General features: G+C 38.8%; 1 protein-coding gene across 1 annotated transcript in view; it reads right to left on the bottom strand.

Annotated features, from left to right (window-relative positions):
• GALNTL6 (polypeptide N-acetylgalactosaminyltransferase like 6) overlaps positions 1-26,492 on the bottom strand; it is a 1,243,223-nt gene that overhangs the window by 209,318 nt on the left and 1,007,413 nt on the right. The window contains exons 6-7 of the mRNA XM_004766106.2: positions 6,547-6,732; positions 2,108-2,291 (exon numbers count right to left, since the gene is read on the bottom strand). Of these exons, the coding sequence (XP_004766163.1) occupies positions 2,108-2,291; positions 6,547-6,732 (370 nt within the window). The remainder of the gene's footprint in view (positions 1-2,107; positions 2,292-6,546; positions 6,733-26,492) is intronic.

Genomic DNA, 26,492 nt, shown 5'->3' with positions numbered 1-26,492 from the left:
AACCACCGAAGTCAGTGACAGGAACAAGAGGTAATTTAATTCTGAAAGTTACCAACTCTGCAAGCTCCGGGCTTAAGCAAGGTGCCTGATAATGGTGATGGTCACAGACAGGGTCCGCCTGACAAACAATTTCGACTGCCAAGGCAGGGACTGAGAATACTTTCCTAGTTTTCACATTCTGAGATTCCCTTGGTAGCATTTTGAACCCATTTCTGCCAGGAACAGGAGCCCCACTCACTGACTGCAGGGGAGATAAAGTAGAAGGTCATTATAACCCAGTCACTGTTAGAGAGTCTTTGGAAAACCATCATGGAAGAATTCTAGCCCTGAAAACATGGCCACCTCGGAGTAAAAACCAGACTGTGGCTGTTCCCCTATCAGCTGCCATCTAATGGCAGTTTCACCGTATTTAGGGTTCTTTTGTATCCTCCTCCAAGCCCCAACATGGCTTTATTTATTATTATTTTTTTAAAGATTTTATTTATTTATTTGAGAGAGACAGGGAGAGAGAGCATGAGTGAGGAAAAGGGCAGAGAGAGAAGCAGACTCCCCGTGGAGCTGGGAGCCCGATGCAGGACCCGATGCGGGACTCGATCCCGGGACTGCGAGATCATGACCTGAGCCGAAGGCAGTTGTCCAACCAACTGAGCCACCCAGGCATCCCCCCAACATGGCTTTAAATCCCCCTACCCCCTACAGGCCCCTTTGCCAAGGCTTTCCGATAGTTAACTTCAGGAAAGCCTGATGAACATCTCTCCAGCTGGGCCCTCTTCAAATGCTTACTGGAAACTCCATCTCTAAAGAACTTTTCTAGTAGTTTTAAATATCCTCAAAATCTTGGCCAAAGCAATTGCCAGAATAACAATGGGCCTTTATTATTTCTTCTCAAAAACTCTCCAGCAATTTCAGAGTATGAAGGGGGCTTCAGAAATTCTGGTTCCTTGATGAGTGTGCTTCATGTTACAAAAGGAATCATTTACTTCTCCCTTTTTATCAGGCTAATGTCTTCCGAAACTCCCCCAGCATTTCCAAGAGTTTATCTTTCCAGAGCCTAGAATCACAAGAAGCATTTTCTGATGTTTATCACATACTTTTTGGAGTTTAAAGGGTTAGTGTCACAGAAATGGTTCTTATACTTGGGAGCTTCTCCACTGTAAACTTTTGCTGCCCATATTAATGAAAAGACAGTATCAATTCTAACACATTTGAAACAGACCCTTAGAAAGTATGCAAAGCCCCAATCACAGACATTTTTCTTGTCCTAAGAAAAACTATATGATAGTTTCAAATTTATGAAAGCTTCAATGTGATCAAAAGGGTATAGCACGAGGAATAGTTAATAGTATGCCTTGGGCCATCTCTGGGCTCACTTTTGGAAAAAGTTTACCATTCACCATTAATGGACCTAAGAGTTGGTCAAACTAAGCTAAATATATATATTTCTTTTTCTTGGCATGCACAATTCTCATGCCCACACTGGAAAAAAAAAAAAAAAAAGGACTTAACTTTGTAGAGACCAATAGATTACTATAAATTCTTACCTATATCGAACTTAAATTAATGACCAGGTTATCAAAGATTATTTACACTGGATATATCATTTTGATTGAACTCCCCAAGCTCAAGATGTTGGAGCACTACTCAGAAACACTGCCTGCCCTCATCGTCCCAACAGGGTGTAAACAGTGGCTTAAACCCAGCTTCCTATTTTACATCATTTTCCAATGAGAGTAAAGTAAACTAGTTAATTTAAATGGTTCTTTAGGGAAAAGGCAAAAGGACAGAGAGAACTGAGATGAGGAAGGGACCATTCGAGAGACTATTTACAAGAGAATATGTGTTTTCAGTGAACTCTGCCTTTCCTGATTTTTACATCCACACATTTCCTCTGATGCTTTGCCAAGTTTGATAAGGGGATGGATTCACGTATTTGGTGCAACTTGTAATTTTCTACAACTTGTAGGTCTGACTTTTCTCCAAGGGGTGGATATTGTTGCCACCTGTTTTCTTCCACTATTAGAGATGATTGTCCTCATGGGTCCCAAGTTGACATGCCTGAAATGAGGAAGCTACCCTCTCTCCCACAGCCTTTCCCTCAGCTACTCACTCAAAAGGGTCGCTGGGATCTGCCCTCTGGAGCTCTGGAGGGATGGGGATCCTTTTGTAGTACATTTCCCAGTCGAAGGCGCCTCGCATGGCATCCCCAGCTTGTGCCTCATACCCAAAGTGGTTGTGGTCAATGACATCGATCATGGGGCACACGATGGTTTTGTGGTTTAGTGCAATTTGGTCTGAAAAATGAAAGCACAAAATAGGAAATGACATGCCTGCCTAGGTCATCCATCATTTTTTCAGCAAAGAGAAGCCTACAGATTCTTCCTAATGTGGGGATGCTGCTTGCAGCCTGGTTTCCTCTGGTTGTTAGAGAGCTTTGCGAAATCTCTTCCAAGGCTGGACTTAACGTGATGGGACAGTGATTAGGTACAATTAGTGTTGCCATGTTTTCCTTTAAGAAAGTTATGTCCCGGAGAGACTTGCAGAAGTCCATTTAGCTCTACCTCTGTCACATTTTTGCTCTGACCTGTCCCCAATCTGTCATTTTATAGTGCATCCAGCATGCATGGAATATAAACAGTATTTGTGTTCCTTCAAGCATACAGCGGGAGCTTGCTGAGAAAATATTGTCCTGCTTTCTGGAGGTACCAAAATGTAAATATTTAACTTCATGTTTCTTTTATTTAGCCTCTAATCTTAAGACGGTCATGATGGCTGCTCCCCCGTTAAATGCTGACAGATCACACCAAGAATTCTTTGCTATTGTCCTTTGATTGTCCTTTGTTTATTAAAGCTATATGTTTTTATCTTTTCTTATTCTATCCAAAAATGTAGTAGATGGACTGATGCTACTGTTACTATTCCTGCTACTATCAAATTCTTGAGCAACTGCTAAGTGGTTTATAGTCTTGGTAGTTCTAATCCTCCTAGCAACCCGTAAAGTGGCTGCCATTGTCATTCTCAATCTACAGACGAGGATACTGAGCTCAGAGAAGCTAAATAACTTGTCAAAGGTCACTCATCTTTGGAGAGCAAAACCCAGGACGCAATGCCTGCCCAACAGTCCTATCCTAAAACCCATGGTCTTTCCAGCTCTCCATGATGCTTCTTGCGTGGTATCTTTTTCAGTCCCAGATCCTTCCTTTTCCATGTAGATATTATTGTTGTGAGATTTTAACAGCGCAGGAAATCGGCACTTACACATCTTGCCTCACCTGGAACAGGTATAGGTGACATAGGGTTGACTATTAAAGAACAAAGGTTTGAAATGCACAGGTCCACTTATGAGTAGATATTTTTCGATATAGTACAGTGCTGCAAATGTATTTTCTCTTCCTTATGATTTTCTTAAGAACATTTTACTCTCTAGCTAACTTTATTGTCAGAGTAGAGTATGGAATACATATACCATATGATAAGTGTCAGTTGACTGTTTATGTGATTGGTAAGTCTTCTGGCCAACAGCAAGTTATTTGGGGAGTCCAAGGTTATACGTGAATCTTTGACTGTGCAGGGTGTTGGTGCCCCTAACCTCCGTGCTGTTTAAGGGGCCAACCATATTTTCTTCCCACGAATGTGCACTCAGCATTTATTATAACAAACATATTGTCTGACCGAACTTTTAAGTAGGAACATCTGATTTCTTGCTATTTGGATGATCTGCTGTGGCATGTGGAATAAAATACATTTATATATCTTAAAAAACATCTTTTAGAAATAATGAGGTTTGGCTAGTTCAGTATTATTATTTTGATGTCTCTGATGGGGCAGGGTGGGGAAACCTCAGAATCCTATAGAAGATCTCCTCTCCATAATTATATGCCTCTTCCTCCCTTCCTTCCTTCCAATTCAACAGCTATTTATTGAGTAGAAATTCTATGCCTGCCACTTGTCTAGGTTCTGGGAACACAGCAGTGAATAAACCACAAAAATCTGTCTTTAGCAATGGAGCAAAGACAATCAATATACGCAATAAATCTCTAAATTACATAGTATGTTTGAAGGTGATAAATGTGATAGAAAGAAGATAAAGCAGGACAATGGGAGTATGATGTGGGCATGTGGCAAAGTAAACAGCATGGCCCCAGGAGATCCCTGAGACCCTAGAGGGGGCCTTCCTATTATTTCAGCTAATTAGTAGAGAGACCCCCAGCACTATTTCAGGTGGTTCTTCGACAAGCACCCTATGAGCATCCATTTTCACCTGGGAAAGTCTTGTAATGGGTTTTAATCTTTATCTAAATGGTGTTTCCCCGTAGATGTCTTTGGCAGAGGAGGCATCATTGCTGTGTCCAAAATCTCTCTCCTAGCACCTCTGCAGGTAGTTCAATATTACGGTTTCAGTGACTTTCTTCAATCAAATTCAGAATCAGGTTGATTTACAAGTTCCTTGACCAACAAGGAGTCCCAAGGTGACCCAAAGAGAATGAGTCTGTTAAATTAACTGTCAACTCTCCCTTCAAATTTCCTTTCAGCTCTCATCCAGCTGCTCTAGCTTAGGGTGAAAGCAGCATGACTAATTTTTCATCTAAGGCTTGTGCCTACATTTCAATTTCCAGGGATCAAACAAACAGACTCTTCATGGGAAATTGAAATTCAGGTATAATCCCAAGGTGAAAAATGAACCAAGAAACTGTGTAGCTCCGCCTGGTTTTTTTTTTTTTTTTTTTTTTTTTTTTTTTTCATTTTGGATGATGTGTCAGGACACTGATAGAGGAAAATAAAAAAAGATAGTGATCCTGAACTTGAATCATTTCTTATCCATCAAGCCTACAGGAAATGAAATGCTTTAATGAGAAAAAGTGGGTTTCTCTTTATTTTTTTCTTTCTCTCTCTCTCTCTTCTTCCCCCCTTTTAGATTCATATGAACAATCAGAGGCTTGATAATTGGCATTTAGGAATTGCTTTGGTTCATAAATAAATTAGGCCTTTTGCTGACTTCCTTGAGTATTCGACACCGTATAGGTCAAGTTCAGTTTGCAGGAATCTCACTGTTGCTGATGAAACTCTAAATTGCTATGTCCTTGAACAAGGTACTTTTAATTAAAAGCTCAGAGGAGTCTCTGGCCAGAGGAGCACTGAAACATCCCTGTTGATTATGATGGCTGGGCAGTCGCCTGGGCAGGTGTGTGCGGATTGGGTGAGGCGGTGGGGCGTTAGTTGATGGTCATTTCCTGTCTTAAATCCTACACAGTTTCAATTGATTCCCCGCCCCCACCCCCACCCGCCCATGTCTTTTACTAATGGAGCTTTGCTGGTTCTAGTTGAAATCCTACACAGTAGTCAATAGCAAATCATTCTTTCTGAGGCAGCGTATTGTAAAGGCCGTTTTTACTGGCTTTAGCTCCAAGGCCAGGGATATATTTACAATAAAAGTTGATTTACCAAAATCTGGAAGAATAAGGAGTACAGTACGTGCACACCAAGAACATTTTAGAAACATGTATATATATCTGTATCTATATATCTATATATCTATATATATTTTTTTCCAGTCTGGCAATTTATTCCTCATCCAGTACTGGACTTAATATCTGACTTCATGGTGAAATAAAAAACAAAATAGTCAAGCTCCAACTGAGTCACACAAGCGTTTTCTAGTTTGAATGACTCTTAGTTCTTTCATGTTTCTAACAGTTTAACTGTAATGTGACAGCAAGGCTGCTTCTTCCCTGACTCTGAGCCATCTTGTGAGCCTTAGAGATGTGTCATCTGGATAGTAGCTCGGAGTGCTTGAGGAGGTCCTCTGTAAACTTGGGAGATTATATATTTGGGGCTCTAGACCGGTGCCAGGAGTTGAGGGGAGAACTGGCATTTTAATCCACAAAAATGTCAGGGCACTTGCACTTGAACTGTATTCTGGGGCTTAATCATTGTCTTTCCTCTTTTCCTAACAGTTCTGTAATAATTGTTATACTCTGTGTGTGTGTGTGTGTTAATCTGAACTGTAGAGAGATAGTTTTTTCAAAGATCTTATTTGTTTGTCAGAGAGAGAGATCAAGCACATGCAGGCGGAGGGGCAGGCAGAAGGAGCAGCAGGCTCCTCGCTGAGCAGGGATCCTGATGCAGGACTTGATCCCAGGACCCTGAAATCATGACCTGAGCTGAAGGCAAACGCTTAACTGACTGAGCCACCCAGGTGTCCCGAGATCGTGTTTTTAAGTACTTTCTTCTTTTAGTATTTACCTCACCACTATAACTACAATAAAGGAGAACGTCTAAACTAAATGAAACCATTGCAAACCTTAAGTTAGACTGCGGTTGGTAGTATCTAAAAATGGCAATTTTAACGCAGTTTTCTAGTGACCTATTTGTTCTCAGCTGTGGTTAAGATAGAGAATTCGAGGCTCTCATTGTAAAAACTGTAGAAGGAATCTCTCGCCTTTGTTGGTTGCAAACTGGACAGAAGCCAGCCACACAGTCCCTCTGAAGGAGGGCGAGTCCCCAGGCCCTGCTGGTCCCCGGAAGGCCACCATCAGCATGCGTACTCACTAAGGAGCGGGGGCAGCCAGTTCACATTGACCTCGCAGTGGGAATCCAGGAACGTCAGGACTTCTCCTCTGGCCATTGATGCCCCCAAGAGGCGGGTCCGGATGAGCCCTTCCCTCTTCTTGGTGCGAACAATCCTTACTTTGGAAAAGCGGGCCATATATTCTTCTAACTTATCCTTCAAGTGTTCTAGGGACGAAACAGAGAATGTAGAGAAAGACCACAGAACATTAATTGCAGCGGAATTATCCGTGGGTGCTTACGCATTAAGTGTACGTGGACGATGACTCCAAACTTACATCCATTTTTCTCCTCCCTTCATCTCAAGGAGAGATACTAATAAAATTTTACACCCACAGGTTTTTTTTTTTTTTTAACTTTGTACTTTCCAAAAAGCTTTATAAAATGCAAATACTGCCCTTTATTTGAATACTAGGAGACACAGACCCACGAGAGCTGTACCATGCAATGACTGTTGGCCAGCTGTCACCATGCTTAATCCTGGCCAGCTTTCGCCATGGTGGGCATTGGCCCTCTGGTTCCTGCTGTGTCAAGTCAGATGAACATTCCAGCATCTGGACTGTGTTCAACAAGAGGGATCTTTCCAGCAAGGCCATCCTAGTTTCTGTGTTTTGAAAATAATGCATGGAAAACTACAAGAAAAAAAATTGTATCTCTCAAATCAACAAGAACCAAACAGATTTTTCCCCCCACAGGGTAATAGTAAACTAATAAAGAAGTTCAGCATCTGGGTCTGATTCGAAGTATAAAAGTGACTGACTTAGTGTTAAAATTAGATGTGAAAAAAGGAAGGCAGACAGATACTACACAATTATTTTGAACTTAAGCTATTTAAGCTTAGAAAACAAAAATTTAAAAATGTCTCTTTGCCTAATTAAAAACAAACTGTGGGAACCAAATTGAATCAGATAGCTAATTTACAGCAAAAAAAGATCTCCTCCTGGCTGTTATAAGATGCATTGATATCTTAGGTCTTTAATGTCAAGTAAGTGTTTTTGGTGTCTTTCTGTGGAATTTGTACTCATATAATTTACATCCCATGCTTTCACTCTCCTGTATCTAACATAGGAGGGCTTTGCTGGAGTTTCTTTTCTTTTCTGCATTCCAGAATTCATTGTTTATATACCATAACCAGTGCTCCATGCAATACACGCCCTGCATAACACCCACTACTGGAGTTTCCAATAAGCAACCTCTACTAGTCACAGTAACAGAATCTTAGTACGCAGTAAGTTCTATAGTTCCTCTTTCAGACTTTCTCTACATGGTGCAATCAAAGGCAATATTATTTTTAAGTCTCCACCTATGATCTGTAGAAATAAGGATTCAAGTAAGGATTTATGCGTCCTTTCCCTGCAATCCAATTTAACCGATGTCAGAATTACTCACATTGGAATTTCTTTATACATAAGCCTTCATTTTTATTTTTATTTTTTCTTATTAACATAGTGTTTAAAAAAAAAATCTCAATTTCCAGAGTGCCAGGGTGGCTTAGTTGGTTAATGTCCAACTCCTAATTTCGGCTCAGGTCATGATCTCAGGGTAGTGAGATCGAGCCCCCCATTGGGCTCCTCATTGAGCATGGAGTCTGCTTAAGATTTTCTCTCCTTCTCCCTCTGGTGTGTGCATTGCACATGCTTTCTGTCTGTCTCTCTCTCTCAAAAAAGAAACAAACCCAAAAAAACAGCTCAATTTTCTTTTTTTGATTTCTGACTGCCCCGTAACTAAGCTTTACAAGTAGATCAAGTAAAAACCACTTAGTTTTCTAATTTTTCTTACAAAAGAAACTGGTGGGGTCTTTCACAAGAGTGTTTTAGCACAAAATAGGTTTCCTTCTATTTTGTTCTTCCTGTAATGAACAGACCTATAGAGATCAGAGTACAGAAAGCAAAGATTACAGATCTGGAGTCAGAATAGACCTAGGTGGGAGGTCAGCACCAGTGAAATATATGAATATATGTGAAATATATTCTCTTATCCTGAATTTCCTCATCTACAAAACACAGGCAATTGGGGGATATTCTCCTCTTAGAGTGTGGTGGGGAGGATCTGGCTTTTAGTCAGAAACCTTACAGTGCTCTTTCGGTAAACATTCAATAATTGAATACCTCCTAACTCACATGTACTTATGAAGAGAAACAACAGCTTGTCTAGCTGAAGAAATGCCTTTGAAGGCTCAGCCTGAAGGATGAAAAATCTAGAATTTGTATTTCTTGGTGAGATTTTGATAATTCATCATCTTCTATTGATTGAGAATTTAAAGAATGAAAGGTTTTGGCCACCAATAAGTGAACACATAGAACTTTATGGCGGTATCACAGTTTCTCACAGAAAAGCTGGCTGCAAAGTGTCTCCAACTCTTGAAGACAGGTGTGCCATGCCAAGAGCCTATCTTCTGCCCCTCTTCTCTTCGCTTACCCCTCCTCTGTTCCCACCTGTGCAAGAGAGAGATTCCCAAGGGCTGCACGGCAGAGGGGCCACCTGTGAATAAGACCGGGGCTTACTAACCTGTTAGGGAAATAAAGCAGAGACCCGTAACCTAGTCGTGCAATCAGAGGCAAAGAGTAAGTGGCAAGTGATCAGTCCCAGAGCTCTCTATATGCTAGCCCGGAAAGGCTTGCATTTGTTCAGGGTTTCTCACAGTAATAAACGTTTAAGAAGAGGCCATATCTCATTACTGTAATTTATTCTGGCTCTGAAATCCTATCTGTATTCCAACGTACAAACAGGTGTCATTCTATAGGTTTATTTGTAAACTATTTGGCCACAGAAACGTAGTGTCTCCTGGAAACGGGGTCACAACAGTCATTGGGGATGGAAAAGAGTAAACATTTGTTAAACCCACCAAAACAGTGTTTGTTTGTGTTCTTGCATTAAGCCTCACTGTTCTTTAGCAGGTACCATGTGAGTATGGTCTTGGTGGTCTGGGTGCAGGTACTTCTTTCCTCTCTGACCCTAAGGATTAAAGGGACCTCTTGGGGATAGGAGGACTAATTCTCTGTAGCTGTGTTTGAGGAAATGGCTCTAGAACACGATAGTCACTTCCTTGATCACCTGGGAGTGGTTGGAGTGGTTGTCCAACTTTGGGTTTAGATTTCTCTACTTTTTAGTTTATACGAAATTCTCTGAAACTCAGTGGGGGACTATCTCTACGTGTCTCCTTTCTCTCTATGCACGTTATCTGGTTCTGGGTATTTTTCTTTGATCAAAGCCCATTTTAACATACTAAAGGAATTGTATGGTATGAATCCACAAAACACAAAGGGTTTGGCCCTAGATAGAGTCCCCTAATCATTCAAATCAATTCTTTTAGTTTGAACTTTGTAGTAATCATTAGGTTGCTTTGTCTCAGAATAATGATCTAGTTGACTGCCCTTGTGAAGGGTCCATTCTTGTTTAGTAGTTCAGCTGTAATTTCTAATTTCCTATAACTTACAATGAAAACAGGTATCATCAGTCTGATTAGCAAATTAGATTCTCATACAACGGAGTTACTGGGGATGGTGGAGATGGCTTTGGCTTTAAATTAAAAACATTTTAGGGGCACCTGGGTGGCTCAGTGGGTTAAAGCCTCTGTCTTCGGCTCAGGTCATGATCCCAGGGTCCTGGGATCGAGCCCTACATCGGGCTCTCTGCTTGGCGGGGAGCCTGCTTCCTCCTCTCTCTCTGCTTGCCTCTCTGCCTACCGGTGATCTCTGTCTGTCAAATAAATAAATAAAATCTTAAAAAAAAACATTTTATACTTCTTGTATATGAACAATTTTAAGATTAATTTCTAAAATATTACTAAGATGATTTTAAACATGATTTTATATGATTTTAATCCAAGTACAGTATCTCTGAAGATCCCTTTTGAACTTCAATTTTAAATAATGACAAGAGAATTTTTGGTATTTTTATAAAACTGGAAGTTTTCTTTAGGGACTATGAGACATTTGGGGAACCAGAAAATATAAGACCACTAGTTAAAACCCACTGAGCCATATCCTGATGACCCAGACTAGTGAACACAGCTTCAAACACGCCAGTTTTTGCCAGGGTTTCTTGTATCTTTGTGGGGCAATAAGGAATGAAATTTTGTACTGAAGTGAAATTTTGGTGTCCTGCTACTGTGAATATTAAATTTAGCAGTTTTCTCAATTAATTTTCCTTTTTCCAAAAATTTCACTTATACTCCGTGAACTTTTATGGAGAATCGATCATTCATTCCTTTATTTAAGGTTAGGGGTAGCAGCTAAACACTAATAAAATTTCCTTCAATGATTTGCATAGTCAAGAGTTGAGGACATGAGAAAGTGGGTCACTGCATCCCATTTAACCTCATTGGCCTTAGCTGTAAGGAAGGAAAAATGTCTTAAATATTCCTTCTAGTTCTATTATTCTATGGTTTCCTCCAGTGAAGTTTTACTTACAGAGTAAATCTAACCTTATTGAGTACGTAGTTTTTTCACAAAAGCATCCTAATGGTTGGTAATTTGGTGTTTCTTTGGGCTATGTCTCACTTTTGAAAGCAAGAGTCAAATCAAAATAAAGCTAAGGTATATCAAAGATTTAGTCAAAAAGTGAACTCCAGAGTATTTTCTTTGGTCAATACAGTACCTGTCTAATCTCCTGTGGTTCACTGTCTGTAAGACTGTTACTGATGTTAAAATAATGACTTTGAAGTGCTGTAAGTTCATCAAAGATTTACATCTGTTCAATAAATCATGCTTATTATATCAGAAAATATAGTAACAGAGTTCGGACAGCTTTCTAGTCTACCTCTGAGGAACTGTTCCCAAGGGACAATCTAGAGACTATCATTATTATAGAGCATGGCCAGTGTGTCCTAAGTGAGGACCCACCAAAGGCCAAGCAAACAGCTACCCTTAGAGGCTCATTGAGTTGTTGTCCAGCTCCTTCTATCTCCTTTGAATTCCCTAATTTACATCCCAAGATGAGAACAAGAGGGACAAAGAGACTCTGTTTATCTAGAGATAGGGATTTCTATATTTAATTATACACCTTTGGAGATGAATGCCTTTGAATTGTATATGTTGATTTTGGCAAAATGAAGTAGAGCCTGACTTTAAGATCATATAGAGTCTGTGTTAGTTATTATGGGTTCTTTATTTTTATTTTTTTTATATATAATTTTTTATTTTTTATAAACATATATTTTTATCCCCAGGGGTACAGGTCTGTGAATCACCAGGTTTACACACTTCACAGCACTCACCAAAGCACATACCCTCCCCAATTCCATAATCCCACCCCCTTCTCCCAACCCCCCTCCCCCCAGCAACCCTCAGTTTGTTTTGTGAGATTAAGAGTCACTTATGGTTTGTCTCCCTCCCAATCCCATTTTCTTTCATTTATTCTTCTCGTACCCACTTAAGCCCCCATGTTGCATCACCACTTCCTCATATCAGGGAGATCATATGATAGTTGTCTTTCTCCGCTTGACTTATTTCGCTAAGCATGATACGCTCTAGTTCCATCCATGTTGTCGCAAATGGCAAGATTCCATTTCTTTTGATGGCTGCATAGTATTCCATTGTGTATATATACCACATCTTCTTGATCCATTCATCTGTTGATGGACATCTAGGTTCTTTCCATAGTTTGGCTATTGTGGACATTGCTGCTATAAACATTCGGGTACACGTGCCCCTTTGGATCACTACGTTTGTATCTTTAGGGTAAATACCCAATAGTGCAATTGCTGGGTCATAGAGCTTTTATTTATTAGAGAGAGAAATTGAGAACAAGCAGGCAGAGGGGCAGAGGGAGAAGGGGGAAACAGACTCTCTGCTGAGCAGGGAGCCCAATGCAGGGTTTGATCCCATGACTCCGGGATCAAGAACTGAGCCCAAGGCAGACACTTAATCGCCTGAACCACCCAGGAACCCCTAATTGTTAGGAGTTATGAAATGTAAAAGAATATAAATACACATTAACATAAATATCTACCTTTTCTAGTTAATCCTCATAACAAAAATATACTGTAAGTACAAAGCTCAGTTTTCTGGATAATTTGAAGTTATATCAGAGTGATAAGTACTTCACCATTAGAGAACATATGTTTCTATTTCTTAATCCACTTGGCATATGTCATGTGTATATTTTAACCCAAAGTGACTATGTTCAGAATAACTCTCTATATAGCAGGGCCTGTAGAGAATTTTTCTAACAGTCTTTCCACAGGAGAAATACAGGCATACCTCAGAGATATTGGAGGTTGGGTTCCAAACCACCACACAAAAGGCAAAATTGCAGTAAAGCAAGTAAAAGGATTTTTTTTTTTTTTGTATACCCAAGTTTGTTTGTTTGTTTGTTTTTTGCATATCCAAGTTTTATTTATGCAATACTATAGTCAATTAAGTAGGTAATAGGATTATGTCTAAAAACAATGTATATACCTAGTTGAAAATACTTTATTGCTAAAAAGGGCTAACCCTCAGTGTGTTGTTATCTTTTTGCTGGTGGAGGGTCTTGCCTGGATGTTGGTGGTTGCTAACTGATCAGGGTGGTGGTTGCTGAAGCGGGGCGGGGTGGGCTGTGGCAATTTCTTCATATAAGACAACAGTGAGATTTGCTGAAACAATTGACTCTTCTTTCCACCCATTTCACCAGAGCATGTGATATTGCTGATGGCATTTTACCCACAGCAGAACATCATTGAAAATTGGAGTCAAACCTCTCAAACACTGTTGCTACTTTATCTACTCAGTTTATGTAATATTCTAAATGCTTTGTTGTTATTTCGACAATCTTTGCTGCAACCTCACCAGGAGTAGAGTCCCTCTCAAGAAATCACTTTCTTTGCTCATCCATAAGAAAAAACTTCTTATCCACTCAAGTTTGGTTGTGAGATAGTAACAATACAGTCCCATCTTCAAGCTCTACTTCTAATTCCAGTTTTCTTGCTATTTCCACCACATCTCCAATTACTTCCCCCACTGAAATCTTGAACCTCTCAAAGTCATCCATGAGGGTTAGAATCAACTTCTTCCAAATTCCTGTTCATGTTGATGTTTTGATCTCTTCCCATGATTCACAGATGTTCTTAATGGCATTTAGAACAGTAAATCCTTTCCAGAAGACTTTCAATTTACTTTGTCCAGATCCATCAGAGAAATCACTATGTATGGCAGCTAAAGGCTTACAGAATGTATTTCTTAAGTAATAAGACTTGAAAATTGAAATTACTCCTTGATCTATGGACTGCTGAATAGATTTTGTATTAGCAGGCATGAACATAATATCAATCAGCTGCCTATCTCCATTGGAACTCTAGGGTAACCAGGCGCACTGTCAATGAGCAGCCATATTTTGAATGAAATCTTCATTTTGAGCAAAGGTTCTCAACAGTAGGCTTACAATATTTAGTAAACCATGTTGTAAGCAGATATGCTGTCATCCAAGCTTTGTTGTTCTGTTTATAGAGCGCAGAGTAGATTCAACATAATTCTTAAAAGCTTAGGATTTGTAGAATAGTAAATGAGCATTGGCTTCAACTTAAAGTCACCAGCTGCGTTAGTCCCTGACAACATAGTCAGCCTGTCCTTTGAAGTTTTAAGCCAGGCACTGACTTCTCTTCAGCTCTAAAAAGTCTTAGATGACATCTTCTTTCAAGAGAAGGCTCTTTCATCTACACTAAAAATCTGTTATTAAGTATAGCCACCTTCATTAATGATCTGGGCTAGATCTTCTCCATCAGCACTTGCTGAGGGAGAGGGGGAAACAGACTCATTGCTGAGCAGGGAGCCCAATGCGGAGCTTGATCCAAGGACCCTGATCATTTTGCACTCTTCTGTTACGGCTTCTTTCCTTAAGCCTCATGAACGAACCTCTGGTAGCTTCCAACTTTTCTTCTGTAGCTTCTTTACTTCTCCCAGCCTTTACAGAATTGAAGAGAGTAAGGGCCTTGATTTGGATCAAGCTTTGGCTTAAGGGAATGTGGTGGTTGGTTTGGTCTTCTACCTGGACCCATTCAAACTTTCTCCACATCAGCAATAAGGGTGTTTCTCTTTTGCATCATTCATGTGTTCACTGAGGTATCACTCTGAATTTTACTTGAAGAAATTTTTCTTTAAATTTATAAACTGTTTGATTCAAGAGGACAAACTATCAGCCTATCTCAGCTTTTGACATGGCTTCTTCGTTAAACTCAGAAAGAGTTTAGCGAAGAGTTTGACATGCCTTCTTCGCTAAATTCGGAGAGACGTGTGACTCTTTCACTTGAACTCTTAGAGGTCAGAGTAGAGTTATTAATTGGCCCAATTTCAATATTAAGGGAAGAGTTCAGGAAAGCCCTTCCTTGTGTCTCAGGGAAGAGGGAGGCCCAACGAGAGGGAGACAATGGGGGAAGGGCTTGTCATGGAGCAGTCAGAACACATGTTCATCTATTAAGTTCACTTTATATTTGTGAAGTTTGTGGCACACCGAAACAATTACAACAGTAACATCAAAGATCTGCACAAATTACTTGGCTTCTAATTTTTGATATTAGGTCTTATCTTAATGGTCTCTCAAACACACAGGCAACATTCAAAACCTATTAGTGCTTCCTTAGGTCAAATCAAAGGGTGCAAGTATACTGAAGTCATTCAAATGCAAACTACAGGATTCCTCACAAATTACTGGTATCATAGTAAAAAAAAAAAGATATTTACAAAACCCCTTATAATATCACAGATCATAATATCACTGATCAGGTAGCACTATAAAAAATATAATAATAATGACAAAGAAATATTATGAGAATTACCAAAGTGTGCTGCAGAAACACAAAGTGAGCAAATGTTGGAAAAATGGCCCTGATAGACTTGTTTGATGTGGGGTTGCCACAGACCTTCAGTTTGTAAAAATATGCAGTATCTGCAAAGTGCAATAAAGTACAGGACAATGAAAGGAGGTATGCCTATCTACAGATTTTAAGCCTCTCATTGAGCTCCAGAAAACGGTCGATCTCTTTATTTTCTGGTTGACCACACTAAATCTGTTCCTTTTGATAGCATTCAAATATAGACATTTCACATTATCTCTAGAACACAAAAAGTTCAACCAAGAAAGCAATAGCATTTGTGAAACCATATTCAATTACCTCTATTATGATTTCCACTGGGTTCTGTCTCTGAATGTCCTATTTTCTATTCTTTAAACGTACAAGGCCTCTGAAGTCATTTGGGAAATAGCTGGGGACACCGAACTTAAATATATGGACAAAATGTATGCCCGCTCACATTAAAAAAGAGGGGACAGGATTAGAATGTCATCCTTTTGCAACTGCTAATGAACTAATGGATCAAGCCGTCAATGGCTGCTAACATCACAAAAGGAGCTTCAGTCACCTAGTTATGTGCCTCCTAATGAAAGAACACATCACTGCCTATAAAGTGTTCTTGCCAAAAGCAGTGAATGAATTTGATCATGCCTTTAGATCTAATAAACCATTTATTGGAAACAAAGGATTGGAGAACACGTCAAATGGCACATCAGGGGAATGATCAGCAAAATCCAAACTATGGGAAGTTCCCTGGGGCAGATGGCTTGATTTCTTCAACAAATAGACTAAAAGGAAAAAGAAAAGAGATGAAAAGAGAATCCTAAAAATTAAATGATTCTTAAGAAATACAGTGTACTAACCAGTCGCATTGAGAGAATCTAATATGAATCCTGATTCTAAGATAGAGCTGAGAAAATAAAAAGCAGTCTCTGATGTCTGGGAACTGGTCTGATGCTCACAGCAAAGCCATCTTGTCCCTTGGAGGTAACAATCCCACAGGACATCAACACCCAACAAAATAACTCAGAGAACATTATAAAGTGAGACCAAAACAAGATCACCACGAAACCTACACGATCCCAAATATCCTCCTTTTTCGGCTACAATGGGTGGTTGCTACTTTGACCAACTATATTTTTATCAACTTCTGGAAAGAATTTAAGATTTTTTTTTTCCCCAAGAGAGTCCTTGACATGTGCAGTCATGAGAAGGAAAAATTAGACACCATTCTTCACAAGTCTTTTGCATTTCTGAGTGTTTTGTAAGGGAGGCCGTGTCTACCATTTATTCCAGGTTATCTTTTCAAGGATGTTTATATAGCAAGTAGAAGTGAAAGGCAGAGAGCATGCCTCTTCCAGAAACAAAGGGCATGCTTATTTATAAGGCTTGGAAGGTAGAGAAATTGTCTCCCTTGGTATGCTTGCTTCCCATCATAAAAGATTTGGGTTCCCTAAGTTCAAGAGTCCTTCACTATAGTAAACCAAACTGCTCTTCCCTCTGCGCACACTGGCCTTGTCGCTGGGTGACCTGGAGGCAGGGGGAAGTGACTCAGGCATCCTGGTCATCATGTGGCACTGTGCTGTCAGTACTAAAGTTCATCATCTCTGATCCAGGATTTCTCATGTCTTCTGCCTCTGCTGGACAGTGGCAGGCCACCTTGCTCAGTTGTAAGTAGAGTGAAATCTCAGATTCTCTGCAGTTCTTTACAGAGCTGCTGAGAAGGGCTCTTAAACAGTCCATGGCAGTTAGGAAGCCTGCTGACCAGGGCATGGAGAGAAATATAGGGGAAGCAGTTGTTAGTAATTACACGTACCAGACCACCTACTTCTATATCAGCTGGGGAATATGAACCCTGATTGGATAATAAATGACTTTAAAGGATTATTAATTTTTTGTTTTTTTTAAGTAGACTCCACACCCAACAGGGGGCCTGGAACAGGGGTCATGACCCTGAGATCAGGAGTTGAATCCTCTATCAACTGAGCCAGCTAGGCACCCCCAGGCTATCCATTTCTTTCCCTGGCACAGCCTAGCTCTGCTCAGCTGAGCTCCACCTCCCCACATATTTCTTTCTTGTTATTTTCTCCTCCAGTTAAATCCTTTCGGTATCAAGAAAGTATCTGTTCTCACACAAAAATGTCGTAGTGAGAAATTGTGAGCAATGTTTACCTGGAGAATTCTGTACTTTTCTCTGAGCAGCTCTTATCCCTATGTTTCTACATAGGAAAGAGGGGTGGGATACATTTCGGGGTAAGGTCTTCTCTTGGCAAATTAGGTAAATCTGGATACTAAGCAAGTTCCTTTGGATCCTCTCTTTTTCTCTCTCTCAATTTCTCTTTTTCATCACTTGCTTAAAGAACAATTAAATTATATATTTTCAGAATAGCTTTAACTGTGTACCATAATCAGACCAGCACAAAAGAAACAAAATGCCATGACACCTATTCGTATGCCCACCTCATGGCCCTTAACTGAGTAGGAAACAGCCACAGATCTATTGCCCATCGTCACTCATTGGAAACTTCCTTCTCTATGTTTAGGATTGTAAATGAGATTAAAATTTCTCATGATATGTTCACATGTCAAAGATTACTCGTATACTTTATGAGTAAAGGCCCCCAAAGTGAAAAAAAAATTATAGGTGCCACCAATATAAAAGGATTAAGAACTTACTCTGAAAACAAGAAAAAACAAACAAACAAACAAACAAAACAAATGAAAAACAGTGTGTGTGAGAGAGAGAGAGAGAGATTCCCAGATAAAATATTTATTTTATTTGTTATCTTTTATATTTAGAGTACATATTTTAGAATGATTTTGCAAGAGGGTAAATAATACATAGATTACTTCATGCAAAATATTTTGACATTTTGGTAATGGTCTAAAAACTGCCTATATAAATGTATACATATACAAATGCCTACAGAAATGTAATATATCCATGATGCAGCTTTCATTTCAGTTCATTTATCCAAATTTAATTTGTATATTCATTATTTACATCATTTTGAAAAGGTAATGTATATTTTGCTGTAACAAAAATTTTGGATTCTATTTTTCCTTTCCTGCAGTACTTTCTTAAAGACTATTTGAAAATGGCCTTGTCTGATGATTCAAATATTTCTCAAGTAATCCATATTTAGATTATATGATATTTTTATACACATTTTATATCTTTCCAAAGTCATGGTAATGAAAGAACTTCTGTGAATGAATAAAAGTAACACAATCCTGAATATAATTTATAGTTTGTAATTGTTCTCTTTACATGAACCTAGAATGAGAACTTTGAATTCTTTGTAAGTTAGGCCAAATAAAATTTACTATAATGCAAAATTGTTGTTTTTATATTATTTCTTCTGGTGCTGTAAGTCCTGCCTCAAAGAAGAAAAGAAATGAAGACTGGGTCAAACTCAGAGGTCTTTTCTATGTAATACTGTTGCTGAGTATGTGAACTCACTGTAAATTAATCCATTTCAATACAATGGAAACATCTCTGCTTTTTAATAATTCCATGGTTTTATTAGATTTTAAATATTCTGTCTATTGCATAGAATAGGCCATGTAGATTATACGTTTCCATTTGCATCAACTATGTGATAATTCAGTCTAAAAGCTCAAATGTAAAAATCTTACCATTAGCATAATAAACAGTTATTGGTTCAGTATAATGCTGTTAGACCCTGAAAATATTTAAGAATTTTGCTGAAGAAAGTGTTAGGTTTTAGTCTATAAATATTAGAGAATAGTTTAATTGTAGAAAAGCATTATGTATAATGCAATCTGTTAAATTAAAAAGACCTTACACAAACATTTGAATCATCAATGTTAACATAGGGGAGCAAATCTCTAGGTTCATCTAGATCACCTCTTCTTTTCACCTATTCATTTTTTTTTAAATAATGGTAAAAGAACACAACATAAAATTTACTGTTTTAACTATTTCCAAGTTCACACTGCAGTCAGTAGGGTTAAACATGTTCACATTGTTGTGTAGTCTCCAGATGTTTTGATCTTGCAAACGGAAACTCTATCCCTATTAAATAACCACTCCTTCTCTCTTTCCCAACAATTGGAAACCACCATTCTGCTTTGTGTCTGAGTCTGACCACTCTAGATACCTCCACAGTGGTATCACATGGTATTTGTCTTTTTATTACTGGCTTACTCTACTCAACATAATATTCTCAGAGTTTACCTATCTTGTAGCCTATGTCAGAATTTCTTTGCTTTTTAGGGCAGAATATTACACTGTATTTCTTTATCCCTTTTTTTCTTTTCTTTTTTTTTTTGGTCATTTGAGTTGTTTGTGACTTTTGGCTCTTGTGCCTGATGCTGCTATGAGCATAGGTATCCAAGTATCTCTTCCAGACCTTGTTTTCAATTCTTTTGGAAATATACCCGAAATGGAATTATGAGACCATGTGGTAATCTTATCTTGAATTTTTTTGAGATGACACCATACTGTTTTCCCATTGCAGCTGCACCAGTTTACATTCCCATCGATAGCGGAAAAGGTACCTATTCAGTTTTAAAGCCCTTATGATCCTTTTTGTAAAATTCATATTTAAACAAATTGCATTTTAGTAGAACATGGAGGAACACTCTAGCAAACATCTTGAGAGCTACATAAAAGTCTTGAGAATGACAAAAAATTTCTCTGAAGTGACTCTTTCTAATCCACTCAATACCAAATATTCCATAAGGAAGTAAAAATCTGGGTATTGACAATGATGGATACTTTCAATATAGAGATTGCAGATCTCAGAGTAAGAAAGCATCATAGACACCAAAGTTTCAGGACTCAGGGGCATCTGATGGCTCAGTTGGTTGAGTGTCCAACTCTTGATTTTGGCTCATAAGCTCATGGGTAGTGGGACTGAGCCCCGTGTCAGGTTCCGTACTAAGTGGGGAGGCTGCTTGAGATTCTCTCTCTCCTGCTGCCCCTCCACTGCCCCCACACTCTATCTCTCTCTCAAGTAAATAAATAAATAAATCTTTAAAAAATGTTTCAGGACTCAAATTGTACATGGAAAGCCTCCAGATGTGTTCCATTTCTCTCACTGCAATAGGGATTAGTTGAGAATACCTTATTTGAAAACATCCTACTTTCCAGTCTACACACAGTCCTCGTGACCATTGACTGAACACCATCTGATCTGCGCATGTCTCTAGAAGCACCTCACCGCAGGCCTTGCCTCCTCTGGTGAGTGGCTAGTCATTAGATGACTAGCAGGCCTCCTCCTTCTCTCAGTCTTCCTTTTGCATTACCAGTTATGTCAGGAGCTAAATGGTGTCTTGTACTTAATTGTCTTAGTTAATGAATCCCCTCACATTTACCAATAAATCCTTTAAATATCTTATCAAAATAATCTGTATTTATGCTTTTACCCTCTAAAGTTCTTAACAGTAAAGGTCTCATTCATGTATTTCTCAATTTTCTAGCTACTTCAACAGCATCTTAATGTATTCTGCTGAATATCAGGTTATGTGATTTTAACACTGTTTTTGTATTCCAACATTAATGCTGCAGTTAATTATGCATTTATTTGTACCCAAACGCACATTCACTGCTTGGCCAAGAAGACTTTTGTGAGCTGCTTTGATTTCTAATGACCATTTCTAAAAATTGGGACTAAGAATAAATTTTTCCCATAGAAACAATTAATAATTTTCTGTAACTTGTTTCCTTAACATAAGCTTAGGATGAGAAACGAAAACTCTGGGCCTAAACAGTTACAGGGTAACTTGTGCCATATCAACCGAGGTATTAATAAGGTGAAGTCACCACTCCCAGGGGAATCAAATATGTTTCAAATTAGCATCCTGCATGGGATTCACCTCTGAACTTAAGGGATTTATGGATTCATTTCAGCAATTTTTAGGAAAATCAAAGTGACTAAAAACAAACAAGAACAAACAAAAAATCAAAGCTGGGATGCCTAAGACAGGGAGAAATTGATCTTTTGCAAGCGAAAAAGCATAAAATTCAGGTAGAATAGAAAAAACAAAGACAAATAAATGAAAATACCGTATATGAGTGCAGATATCAAATGGGAGCAATAAAAAACTCTGTCCTTTCAAAAGTGCTTTCAATTCTGCATTTCCTCCTGCTGAAAAAAGTCCTAGTATGATTCACGTATACATGCTAAAAGCCATTTTGTTTTTCTTCGGTTTCCTTAGAAGCATCTGCTGGAATTACTGTGTGGGCATGTTTCATGGATAGAATTACAGGAACCTCAAATTAGTGTGTGTGTGTGTGTGTGTGTGTGTGTGTGTGTGTGTGTGTGTGTGTGAATGATTGAATAATGTCACCAATAACTGCCAAAACAGCCACAAAACCTGTGGGGTTTGGCTTGACTTCACAATAAATAAAGACAAATTGGAAAAATTCCTCTAAAGTAGTCCTTAGTGTGAGAAAAATGCTATGTCAAAATTTCAATTTAGATGAGACCAGGATGAAATTAAATACCTGGGAATTGGTCCCGTTCCCAAGGCTACCGAAACTCCAAGTTTCTAACAATATTCTTGTACTGCAGTATAGAAGGAGGCAAGCAGGAAATGGCCTGTCTGCCCTTGTTGAGGAAAATTGACCTGCTAAAGGTTATGTCCTCTCAAGGAATTGCTCTATTTCCTGATAATGCTATTACATAACAAAAGGGAAAGGGGCCATATACGATATTGTTTTGGTTTAAAGTTTAAAAAAGAAAATATTAAGTGGACCAGAAATCTGTCTCATGTTCTTGAATGAAAAAAAAGCAATAGAATAAGCAGCAAAATATGACAAATATATGGACATGGTAATAATAATGTTGACAGTTACAGAGTGTTTCTAATAGCTACTCAAAGGTCTTACATGTAGTGGATCCTCATTTTACACAGGAGAAAAATTATGCTTATTTACAAATGAGGAAAATGAAGGTCAGAAAGAAATTTGACTAAGGGGGCTCCTGGCTAGCTCAGCCTGAAGAGAATGAGACCCTTGATCTCAGGATTGTGAGTACGAGCCCTGTGTGTAGAGATTACTCAAATAAACAAACAAACAAACAAACAAACTTAAAACAATTTTGCCTTAAAGTGTATAGTGATAGAGTGTCTGGAATATTGGAAGGACACAATAAATCTCAGCAATTATGTGTGAGGAGAAAATAAAAGACTTGAACCCAGATGTATCCATCAGGAATCTTTTAAGTATGAGGGAATTCAGTATAGGGAATTTGGTGCTTATGGTAGTATTACATTATTATTGTAAAAGACCTGAAAATTTTAGGAAAAGTGGAACGAAAGCAGAAGAATCACGAAGAGTTTACCATCCCAGATCAATCACTCTTAATAACCCAGAAGAAGACAAATACTGTATGGTATCACTTATATATGGAATCTTTAAAAAAAAAAAAGTCAAATTCATAGAAACAAAGAGTAGGAAAGTGATGGGCAGGGCCTGGGAGTAGGGAAACAGGGAGAGGCTGGTAGAAAACCACCCTCTGTTAGTTATAAGATGGATGAGATCTGAGGATCTCATGCAAGACACGGTGACAATAGTTGATAACACTGTCTTGTATCATTAAAATTTACCAAGAGTGTCGGGCTTAAATGTCCTCACCCCCAACCACCCCAAAAGGTAAAAAGATGAGATGATGTATGTATTAATAAATTTGACAGAGGGAAGAACCCTTTTGCAATGTGAATGTATATCAAATCATCATGCTGTACACTTTAAAACTTTACAATTTTGTTTGCCAATTATACCCAAATAAAGCTGGAAAAAAAAGGGTCAATCACTGCTCATATTTTCCTTTATTGTTTTGTGCTTATATTTATAGCCTACTTGTTTTTTGGAACATAACATTGAAATTCCCCATGTTACCTTGAAGTATTATTTCAAATACGCCATAATTTTTCCTTATTATTCACTTAGGTTGTTTATGTTATTACAGGCGTTGCTATTATAAATGATATGTAATGAACATTTTTGTGAATAAGTGTTTTATACATCTATAATTTTCCTTAGCTGAGATTCCAAGAGCTGAAAGGTGTGCATCGCAGGGCTTGGGGCTGATAAGTAAACAGGCTTCCCATATTCCATAACTAGAAGATGCCGAAAACTCCGTCCTTATTTTCAGTGGAAATCAAAGAATTTGGAGTGGCTAAGGGGGCTTTAATGGCCATAAAATCCTTTCTCTGCTTTATTGAAAGAGAACTGAGACCACCTCTCATACCGCCCAATTGTCAACACATCAACACCTCTTCTGTGCTCTCCTATTGGATGGAATGAAGTATGTGTGCCCCCATATAAGGCCTCCCTGGCATTTGCCCATTCAATCCCACCCTTTCTTCTCTGCTTAGGAACATGGCTCCTGTAGGTGTGCCGTCTTTCCCTGCATCCTCACTTTTGGTCTTTCTATGGCGTCATTCCACCTTCAAAGCAAAATGTTGCAATCTCCTTTTCTTAAAAAGCAAGCTTTCTTTGACCCACACCCTAATCCAACTTCTATCTGGTTTCTCGACTCCATTTTCCAGTACAATTTATGAATGAGCTGTCTAAACTTGCTGTCACCACTTCATCTCCTCCCATGGTCTCTTGAGTCGGTGTTTTTCATTCATTTATTCAACACGGGCTCGGGATCCGTGTGGATAACATGTGCTAGATGCCATGATCAGGTACCTTTGGAAACTGGCAAGAATTTTGTTTCAGAGGATTCCCTTCCAAAGACATAGCTCCTGCTTAGACTCAGAGTGAAAGGGAGGTGAGGTGAAAAGTATGGAGGTAGTTAAGGAAGGAGAAAAGGAGCTATGAGCAAGAATATGATTCTGGAGTTCTGCGCCAGAGAAGAGAAAATGGGTTCTGAGGTATGCGGGTCTAATTGTGAACGCAGAATACTTCTGTGGTCACCCGTAGAGTTGATTCTGAGATTCATACTTCATTGATACATCCAGGAAAGCGGCAATCATGAAGAAAGATACAGGTCCTGCAAGAATGCTGAAGTGGTGAAAGCCCCTTGCTTGAGTAATTGAAAGCTAAACTGGACCCAGCGCTATGAAATATCATTTGGCCCTCTTCTCCAGGGAATGGAGAAAATGATCTAATAGGTCTTTTCCATCTCTGCTTTCGGTGACCTCTGGCTGTTAACATCACTTTTCCTCGTTATGTCAAAATGAATTGCCTATTTACCACTGAACTCTAGAAACCATTTTTTTTCCTCCCTAGGTAAGACAACAACCTAGCATTTGCTACATGCACTTCATTTCAACTTAATCGATGTGCCAAGGAGTCATTTTAAAATGGGTAATATTATTTCCAGGAATTTTTGCTTACTTGCTGGATGCATGGTTCCCCTTCACTGCCAAGCCGGAGCTCCCCCAAATTTTAGAAGAAATTCCCAAGCGAATATACAATATATTTGTAAAATGGGAAGCAAAATGAAGTGATATGGCCTTTAAATTGCCAATAACCTCCATTGCAGGGTCATTTATTAGTCCTGGAATCTGTTCAGGCTGGTTTTTGCCATGACAATAAAACTGAAAAACAGTGATGCAGGATGACGGCATTTATATTCTACAATATTGCATACATTTCTCTTTTGCGGGCAGGCAGGAGGAATAGAAATTATTTAAATTTATTAACCAAGCAGTAAATAAATGCTGTTTCTTGGAGATGTTTTATATACATATAACACACACATACACACCCACACATAGATACATATATGTATATACTGCTTCTGTCACTAAGAATAAGTGAAAGGTGCCTCATTTGTAATTTACCAAAAAAAAACAAAAACAAAAAAACTTCATTGTTTCCCTCACAGCCTTGATTAAATGAGGCAATAAATCATATGTCTACAACATGCCAGGCATCTGCCAAGGCAAAAGTTGGCTCAGAAAGTGACGAGTCTGGAATTGTGGAGCAGGAGTAGTTTTATAGTCTGTCACGGGGATGACAAGTAATGATAAAGGGTAGCATTATGTCTCCTCTACTGATAGTCCAGCCACATATTTCCTACTGTAATTCTTTTGTTTGGCCCTCTTTATCTTCATTTAAATGGGCTGCATCTCCTTGAGCTGCAGCAAAGACATATATTTTCCTTGCTAATGATGTGTCTCCCATGGTCCCAGGATTATTTTCACACTTGATGAAGTTCATCTACGGAGGGGGCCACCAGCAGCCAATGTGCTACAAATGGAGACAGACACGACGTTGGTTTTTCTACTCTCTGTGGACCAACAAGCCCAGCATTGCCAGAGAGATTTGTTTTTCCCAGTTATCTTATAAAGCTCTTGCGCCTATAAATTCTGCCTGTCTCTCAACATTTGTGTGAGGCCAGATCCCTGGTTTGGAATCTGAGGCTGCACTTCCTAGTTATTTCATTAGGTTGAGAGTAAACAAATGCAAATTAAAAGCTATTAAAAATGTAATTACTTCAGCTAAAAATGAACAAGTTGTGGTCTCCGCTAGAAAAGCAGTGCCTCTCTTTGAACAATCCATGAACAAATGGAATGTAACAGAAATGTGGTGTGACCAAAACAGTGAATGGTGGGAAACAGTGTTCAGTAGTCCTCACCGTCTGGTAGTTTACGATCTCAGCACGGATATAGTACATTTTCAGGTGGGAAGATAATTAGTAGCACAAAATCGGGTTATTCAAAGTGCTTGATACAGATGGGATCACGATTCTGAAAGGGAACTTGAGTTGGATGAGGAGGATTTACGTAGATGAAGATGAGGAAGGAAAGGTGAAGTCTTGTGAATGAACTTATAGATAAGCAGGGAATGAGCAGTCCTGAGTTGGACTTTATTACAAAAACACAGTGAAAAATGAAACAACTACAACAACCCCTCCTTGGATAACCCCTTATTAAAAAAAAAAAAAAGTGCTCAGTGATGCACTATGTGAATCCAGAGGAAACCCCAAAACACTAAAACAAGCCGTGTTCTCCATCGTCCCTTTTTTCCCTTTACTGGTTATCATTTCCTAAATGTTTTAATTTTCATACTAATATTTTTGGAAGCTAGGTAAAATATGCACAGGTGAACTATTTAATATAAATGGGTATATACTGAAAAACCAAATACACCTCATGCCTCCAGTACTCCATTTTTCCTTACCAGAATTAACCCTTTTGACTATTTTTTAATCTATATTTTTAGGATAGTTCA

Source organism: Mustela putorius, unplaced genomic scaffold (genome assembly GCF_011764305.1).
Source record: "Mustela putorius furo isolate JIRA1106 unplaced genomic scaffold, ASM1176430v1.1 tig00000682_pilon_pilon_pilon, whole genome shotgun sequence".
Lineage (NCBI taxonomy): Eukaryota > Metazoa > Chordata > Mammalia > Carnivora > Mustelidae > Mustela > Mustela putorius.
This window is presented reverse-complemented; position numbering and strand designations above follow the sequence as displayed.